The sequence below is a fragment of the Diadema setosum genome, chromosome 15, assembly GCF_964275005.1.
Source record: "Diadema setosum chromosome 15, eeDiaSeto1, whole genome shotgun sequence".
NCBI classification, from domain to species: domain Eukaryota; kingdom Metazoa; phylum Echinodermata; class Echinoidea; order Diadematoida; family Diadematidae; genus Diadema; species Diadema setosum.
The window spans coordinates 25,259,655-25,268,944 of NC_092699.1; the positions used below are offsets into that span (position 1 = coordinate 25,259,655).

The 9,290-nt window shown below is 38.3% G+C and overlaps 1 protein-coding gene across 1 annotated transcript in view; it reads right to left on the bottom strand.

Moving 5' to 3' along the window:
* Positions 1 to 8,585, bottom strand: part of LOC140238828 (calmodulin-binding transcription activator 1-like) — a 130,734-nt gene extending 122,149 nt beyond the window's left edge. The window contains exon 1 of the mRNA XM_072318727.1: positions 8,060 to 8,585. Coding sequence (XP_072174828.1) covers positions 8,060 to 8,081 — 22 coding nt within the window. The 5' untranslated portion in view covers positions 8,082 to 8,585. The remainder of the gene's footprint in view (positions 1 to 8,059) is intronic.
* Between the last annotated feature and the right edge of the window lie 705 nt (positions 8,586 to 9,290).

Consider the following 9,290-nt stretch of genomic DNA (forward strand, 5'->3'; position numbering starts at 1 on the left):
ATCGTTAGTGAAAGATTAAACACTTAATGATATTCTTATACTGGCCTCAGTCACAGCACACTGTATTGGAATCAAAGACAACTAGCAAGTGACTGATTCAGTTGCTGAAAACAATGAGGATATGACAAATTACTAGAGGATTACATGGCATAACTGAAGAGTTTGAAAGCAAGAACAGATTCATGCCATTTTTAGATTTTTCAAAGGAAGATCATCATCAAAACGTGAAAAATACAACTGTTCTAATGGAACTACATGGATGTGTACACTCATTTAATAACAAATACTTTTTGAAGTAAAACAGAATTACCCCGATGAGAACGTCTGATTTTGCTACATTATAACACACACTTCCCATAGACACCTGCCCGAGTATTCTTAGGACTCATCTTCAACAATACATTAGTATTTTCTTTGTTCTTCATAGCTGATCACATCTCCAATGTATCTCAAATCGACAACAGTGGATTTTTTTATTTATTTTTTATTCATTTATTTTTTTATTATTTTTTTTTTTTTGCATTCTAAACTCTTCAACTGTACTTTGTAAACCACTGGCCTATGAAGGAAATGAATCAACTGGCTTGTATTACTACAAGCTATACTACTACATGTGCCTCCAGGGAAAAATTTTCCAACTTGAATTTAATTAGCAATTTCAGCTGATGAATCATATTTCAAAATGGTATCCTGTACACTTTTCTATGGAAGAAAACTGCTATACAAAAGACAGTTTGTCGACAGCAGTTATGCATTGCAAATTGTGATGCGACACCAGGAAAATTGTACCTCAAACCAGCAAACGGCCTTTTCTGTACTTTCTGCTTTACATTCACTGACATTCAAATCGGACAATAATTTACTCAAGAAAAAAACAACAATGGACTATAATGTCATGCAATTTCACTAGAATTAAAAAAAAAAAAAATTATGTAGACGAACAAAAACACAAACAAATCTAATGTCAACTAAAAAGTATCAGCTTGTCTCAAAGGTTTTTACCTGGTATGCAATCTATTTCAGATCCCGAAATTCACAAATTTGTATGTGATCTTTGATATTCATAACACAACCATAATGCACAACCGTAACTTTACGCAGCATGCTGCACACGGCTTCTCAGGCTGATAAAAAAGCCGAGTACTTTAAAGAAAATAAGTTAGACTTCAAAGCCGGAAAATTTACATTCTTGGTCAAATCGATTCTGAACATCCTGTTTGCACCATAAATCATGTCACAGTAATGTAACCAGACCAGTACTTTGTTGTTGTTGTTGTTGTTCTTCTTCTTCTTCTTCTTCTTCTTCTTCTTCTTCTTCTTCTTCTTCTTCTTCTTCTTCTTCTTCTTCTTCTTCTTCTTCTTCTTCTTCTTCGTCTTTCTTCTTCTTCTTCTTCTTCTTCTTGTTTCTTCTTCTTGGTAGTCTGCTTCCTTCAACATTGAAGATTCTTGTAGAACTTGGTGATGCAGTGTCTGTCATAGGGGTAGGATGCATGTGCCAATAATTTTATATTAAAGGTGCTAGTAAAAACCGCCTCAGAACAACCTGCTGGGTTCCCTCCGTTAGCAAGCAATGAAAAGCATTGACTGAGAGGGCCATCACAACATTGTCTGGGAGAGCATTCCAAGACCTAACTGAATGAATGAACGAAAGAATGAGTTTTGGTGTTGTTGAGTCTGGAAACTTTAAAATGCATACATAGATTCATTGTACTATAACCATAGTGCAGGGCTGCACACTAACCCATTTTTTCTGCCAGTCCAACCTGTCTCTGTCGGACCGGTAAATGCCCCGTTTTACCATTTTTTACCGGTCCGAACAGAAAATTTACCGGTCAACAATGACAACCTAAAAAAACATTAAATGATTTGCAAACTTATTTTCTTGTTTTTTATGGACGTACCCCCTTACCCATGTACATTTTACAGATTAATATTCTTTTTTTTTAACTTGCATTATTTATTGCACAAGAAATAGAAAAAAATAGGAAAAAATAGAATGTTTGTTTGTGAATTACAGTGTAAAATGATAATGAACAAAATCAGATTGTATTAAATGCGTTTGTGACTTTTTCTAAACATCGGCGCACGAACTTGCTGTGTAACCTGTTCTTGGTGGTCAGTTGGATTGCGACGATTTAATGAATTATTTTAGCTGTGATATTTTCTGATGCACGCGCTACAAGGGGTTCTTTATTTTTTCTCCCGATAATCTATTCGCATTGTGCATGCGTTCTTGAAAGGTACACGACATGAAGGGCCGAATTCGCAATCCTTTTTGCGCCCATTTCCACCTCAAATATTAGCGGGATTGTGACGATTTCATAAATTACTTCGGCTGTAATATTTTCAGATGCAAGCGCCAAAAGAGGTTGAAAATGTGTCATTTATTTTTCCCGATAAACTCTTCGAATTTCGTAAGTGCGTTCTTAAAAAAAGATGCACCACATGGCCGAATTCATGATACTTTTTGCGCCTATTTCTACCTCAAATATCAGCGGGATTGTGACGATTTCATAAATTACTTCGGCTGTAATCTTTTACGATGCAAGCGCCAAAAGAGGTTGAAAATGTGTCCTTTATTTTTCCCGATAAACTCTTCGAATTTCGTAAGTGCGTTCTTAAAAAGATGCACCACATGGCCGAATTCATGATACTTTTTGCGCCTACAAATGTATTTCTACCTCAAATATCAGCGGAATTGTGGCGATTTCATGAATTACTTCGGATGTAACTTTTTGTGATGCACGCACCGGCGAGAATGGTTGAAAATGCGTTCTTTATTTTTCTCCCCATAATCTCTTCGCATTCCGTACATGCGTTCTTGAAAGGTATACGACACGGCCGAATTCACGATCCTTTTTGCGCCTATTTCTACCTAAAATATCAGCAGGATTGCGATGATTTTATGAATAACTTCGGCTGTAATCTTTTATGATAACGAGCCAAAATGGGTTGAAAATGTGTCCTTTATTTTTCCCGGATAAACTCTTCGCATTTCGTAAATGCGTGCTTAAAAGATATACGACACGGCCAAAAATCATGATTCTTTTTGCGCCTATTGTTTCCTCAAACTTCAACGGGATTGCGATGACCATTTTCATGAATTATTATTCGGCTGTAATCTTTATGATGCACGGGCCAAAAGGGGTTGAAAATGTGTCCTGTATTTTTCTCCCAATAATCTTTTCGCATTTCGTTCATGTGTATACGACACGGCTGAATTCACGATCCTTTTATCGCCTATTTGTACATTAAATATCAGCCGAATTGTGGCAATTTCATGAATTACTTCAGATGTAATCTTTTGTGATGCACGCACCAGCTAGAATGGTTGAAAATGCGTTCTCCAGATAATTTCTTCGCATTTGTGCATGCGTTTTCAAAATTATACATTGCATGCAGGGCCGAATTCGATATTCTTTTTGCGCCTATAATTGCTTACTCAATTTCCAACGGGATTCCGAAATTTTCATGAATTACTTTTCGGCTGTAATCTATATGATGCACTCACCAAAATGTGTCCTTTATTTTTTTTTTCTCTCCTCTGTAATCTCTTCGCATTTCGTACATAAGCTTTTGAAAGATACGATGCGGCCGGTCGAATTCATGATCCTTTTTGGGACGATTTCTACCTCAAATATGTAAGCGGGACTGCCATGATTTCATGATTTTTTTTTCCCCTCCCTATAGTATTATCTCTTCACATTTTGTGCATGCGTTCTTAAAAAGTACACGGAAGAGCCGATTTCGTGATCCTTTTTGCGCCTATCTTCATTATGAGACCATTCTGAGCGAATGAAAATATTCATTTGTGAAATGACTGTGTAAAATGAAAATGAACGCAATCAGATCCATTTACTGTGTCGCTGAATATCGAATGTGTTTTTACTTTTTCTGAAAATCGACACAAGTAAATTAGTTCTAACATAACTGCCACGCTGCTGCGAAGCCGGGATCGGATCGATCTTGCGTTAAAAAATCATGAGTAAAATGACCCAGAAATGCGTGCGCTTCCATCAATGCTTCTTGTCTGGCATGACCGCCGATCGCAAGCAAACGAAAAGCAGTTACACTGTACATGCTCTGCATGTACACGTATTGCATTGCATGGCAGTGCGTGAGCAGCGCCAAATGCGCAAGCGAGGGCGAATAACTGGTCTGCTAGTGCTCAAAACTAATGTATGTTTACTGTACAAAGTGCACCGGTAGACATAAACGAAAACTTGCGTAAAACTTGTTGAACAGTGCGATATCTTGCATTCTGTTTCTCCCTGATCGGGGCTGCTCTTTTTCTTTCTACTGACCCCACCAATGTTTTTTTTTTTTTTTATTGGTCATGTCGGACCGGTAACTTGTGGATTTCCTGAAAAGTTACCGGTCCGACAGTGACTTTTACCGGTCTTTGACCGTCGGACCGGTGCCAGTGTGCAGCCCTGCATAGTGACATGTTTTGTTTTGTTATCGTTGTTGTTGGTGTATTATTGTTTTTTGTAAAGGAATATTCAGCACAACTTTCACAAGATGAGTGCAACTTCTTTCCTGACCTTTGAACCTTTACAGTTCCTCCAGTCTTCAATATTCACTGGCTACCATCTCTGAATGACAGGGTTTATCAAAGCTACTACAATTGTCGTATACTGTCAGAGCTTGATATTGTTTTCATCCTTTTCTATAATTTTTCACCTTTTCTTCAATTGTATATGTCCCAGCGCCTTCTCAATATTTACACGTGTATGATTAGTTTCTCTCTCTTCTTTCTTTCTATAAAACAACAACATATGATTAGTTAATATTGAATGATAGTAGACAGTAGATTGTAAAGAATAAACTACATATCTTTTCAATAATCTCTCATAATGACAAATATACTACAGCTGTATAAGCCCATTGCTTGATTCTGAATTGTTGCAATCCAATTCTAGCACCAATAGCATAAATTTACACTAACAAAACATTTCAATTATTTGCACAAAATATTGTGGCAGTTCGGGTAAAACAAGCCAACTGATTAAGTACTATTTACACTGTACACTAAATCAATGAGTAATGTACCTGCATACAGTAGCTCTCTAGCAAGCTGTATGCCAAATGACTCTTCCACAGAATTCTGTAAACAGTACGTATGCACTAGTTTCACTTGTGGTCTGACAATGACATACCTCAATTCTTTCTTTATTTACTGATTTCAAATGTGCATATAATAATTTTTTTATTCATTTCCTCTTTGAAGGAAGAACTGCCAGGAAGTGTTTACAACTCAACAAGAATTAAATTTCTCTCTCTGAAACTACATTTGTACAATGTATATCAATAGGTCAAGAAAATTATAGATCCTTGAGGCTACTAGTTGTTTAAATTATCTTGATAATTAAATCATTCTCAGTCATCAAAATTATTCAACACACAGACTATTTAATTGGGAGTCATATAAAGTGACTGATATGATCCATTTCTGTGGTCCCCTCTGTCAGAATGAAAAAAAAAAAGGTATACATATTAAGGAGAAACTTCTGAATTCATTCATGCACTAATCACAGTTCAAAAGTACTGAAAGCCACTACAGCATAGACGATCTCCCAAGGGGCAAATTTCAGCATGTACATGTACACACCTGCACATGTACAGTTGTGCAAACATTGTACTGAGAATACTACGCCTCTATGACAATTGTCCATACTACATGTACCGGTAGTATGTGAATTTTATACATCTAGCAATGTTTATGATACACATTCCCATTATTCAGAGCCAAAGCAGAATCATGAATCATCTCATGGAGGAGCTGAAGCACAAAAGATAGTTAAAATTCTAAAACATAAATTACAATTTTTTTAATATGTAATTTTATGGTCATGAGTGTGCATGACCCATTCTTGGTTTGGCCAAGGAGGTCTCATACATCCTTGGTTTGGCATTGCCATACAATTTCTGAAAAGATCCTAATGGTATACAATGATTCCTAGCTGTATAACTTAGTAAATTGGTCCTTCTTCTCGTTCTTCTCTTAATTTATTCTGCTCCTTCAGTCCTGAAGATTATTACAGATGACTTGTGTGTGCATACAGATAAATGGACGGGCACTCTCATACGTGCAAGTGCCTGTATGAAGGGTGTGTATTAACAGATTTAACCCGTTGAGGACAAATCCCAAGTATACTCGGGCAGGTGTCTACGGGAAATGCGTGTTGTAGCAAAATCAGTCCGTCCTGAACGGGTTAAGTACATGGTGCTACAGTTGTAGTTAAAGAAAAATAAAAAATACAACAATACAAGAAAATAGTCTAGGCCTATGTAAATTGTATTTGTAGCTGTCTGCTCAGGGTCTACTGTATATTAAGACTTTTTTTATGATAACAACATGTTGGTAAACAAGAGGAAAACACTTATATTTTACAGCCAGATAGAGTCTGGCGATTTTGACTATGTTCTAGACTTCATTTTACACAACAAACTGTACATACAGCTGTAGAATCCATAGCAACTGCAGACTGTACTGTATAGCACGTCCAAAAAATAATAGATTTTCGCATTGATAACTTTCAAAAGTGATTGAACAATCTAGTAAATGCTATTTCAGGGAATAAAACTACATGTATAAACTTCTTACCTACATTTTGCAGAAAACCCCATTCAGTTTGGTTAAGTGGTCACAGAGAAATGTGGATTATTGTAAAGCATGTCATGGGCCTGTTTCTTCTCCAAGTTCAGCACTTTGATGCTCTTGGAACTGTGAACACAATGGACAAAACTTGGAGGGAAGGGATTCCTGACATGCTCTACTACAAAGATCCTCAAATCTCTTTGACTACTGAAGCAAATCAGATGGGGTTTTCTGTAAGATGTGGGTAATGAGCATGGGTGTATGCAAGGGGGGGTCGGGAGGGTCGCACGACACCCCCCCCCCCCAAAAAAAAAAAAAAAAAAAAAATTCAAAAGGTCCACTTTTTGTAAAAGACAATTTTTGTTTTTCGAGGGCTTTTTACCCTGGGGTCTATGTACTTCAGGAAGGTATAAGGTTAGCTAGTCAGCAACTTTTTTTAAATGCACTTATGCAGTTTTCAACTTACCGATTAACGAACTTGTAAGTGACCAACACAGGTTTTATCACCAATTTTAACATAAATGTTTTTTTTTTTTAAGTATATGCTGAAAAAGTCACTTTTGTATGCACCAAATGCCCCCATTTTAAGATATAAAATCAAAAACTCCCTACCATGGGAGGGGGGACACCCCCCCTTCCACACCCTCCCCCCACTCGGTCGCTCCGCTCCCTCGCAAAGGTAAAGGTCCAAAAATTGTGATTACAACCCCCCAGAAAAAAATTCTGGATACACCCGTGACGAGTTATTTTTCATACCCTGAAATTGTATTTGGAATGATTCACTATTTTTAAAGTTATCGTTGCGCATGGTCCCACTGTAAATTTTTGGGGACATATGGTACAATCTCAATCTGTTACAGCACCTACAGCAATTTTCCATTTACTGTTGGCTGTAAGCTGTAGACTACATGTAGCTACCGTCTACAGTCCCCAATCAATGCAATGTTTCCTCCCCAAACAAGTGTACGCTCATGTGAACCCTTGCTGGAGTGTTAATGTTAGGCTGTATGGCATCAGAGGGAGAGATTGCAGCAGAGGCTTGGCTGTGCTAGCTTGCACTCAAGCGAAATAGGACCAGAAAGCCTACGGCGACCGGTAGGCTCTAAACTGTAAGTGTAGAGACAGAAAGGTCATGCATTACGAGATTAGCAATAGAGTAGTCGTTCCCTCTCCTTTCCCCTTCTTTTCTGCTGTAGTCTACACTACAGTTCTAGGGATTCCTGCTCACAAAGCAAAACACAGCTGTAGCTCCCCTACTAAGAATGCTAGCTAGCCTTGTGTTTGTGCCGTCTGTTGTTGAAAGGGGTATTAGATGTTGAAACATAACGAACGTATCCATATAGACCCGGGCATTCATTCAGCAGGAAAGAAATTATGCTCAAATGGTGAACATGATGAATGTTACTATCAGTATCAATCAGTACACTATTCACTAAACACCCCAACTAAGCAACTTACCTTCTTTTCCGGTAAGAGCCATGATTTAGCTGTATGGAGCTTCCAACGTTAATCTACTCCGATATCCATTCTCATATCAATCATTCGTCAAGCTTGCTTGTCAGGTATCCTCACTATGAACAAAACGATGTGCAAACTGCTAGTTCAACTCGGTCAGTCGTGAGGCAACACTATATTGTCACTATCATCAGTCCCTCCTATAATCATACAAGTCGAGTTTACCACACCAGCTAGCTCGGTGCATGGGGAATAGGAGCAGCGAGCGAGAGCTAGCTAAATTGGACAATCAGTATGGCACATGCGTATATTAACTAGACGAGGATTGGTAGGAGGTAGGAGCAGATGTACACCGGTACAGTACGGGTGAAATACCGACCGCGAAATCTTCAGCAGCTAGCCGAACGTATTGTAGACACCGCTAGCTAGCCAATCGACCTTTCATGAAACCAGTACGTAAGATGCAACAGTGCTTGGTCACCACATACCAGCCACAGTTTAGTAGCGAAGATACATGTCTGATTCCACCTTCTCGCCACTGAACCTCCGTATAATTCTCTCGATCTCCTCCGCGAGTAAAATAAAAACAAGACAACGATCGACTTTACGTACGAGAGCTATAATAGACGACGTATTCAACATACATGTCCGATCACCACTAGCGTTGTCTAATATCGACAAGAGATGGCGCTATCGAGATTATAGACGCGCGCTGAGCTCTCAAGGCTCTGAGCCGCTCCAGAGCCCACTTACCACAGGGCCCTGAGTCGCTCATCATCACTAAAATTAATCTCTTATTTTGTGTCACTATGGGAATGCAATCCCATGCCATGCAAATTTCGACCAGTAGGTTGTCAGAAAACAGAACAGGAAGCATACCAAGGGAGACATTTTATCTTCCTCCAAATCTCTGTATCCTATTATCTACACATCCATCTATCTTTGCATTTATTCATACCTACATGATTGTATTTATCTATTTCTGTCTTTCTGTAATCAGCGTCTGGCAATCAACCTGTCCGTCTCTGAGTAATCGACTACCTAGCTTTAGAATGTCTATTGTGATTTTTTTTTTTTTTTTAATGTGGTGATCAATGTCTACAACGTCGACCTTAGGTATAAGTCTGTTCTGCCTCAAAAGTTGCTGAAACCAATGTGCAAAGTAATTAGGACAAAACGGTTGAGGGTTCAGCACACAGCATCACAAAGATGTACAATGTACTAGGAATGGATG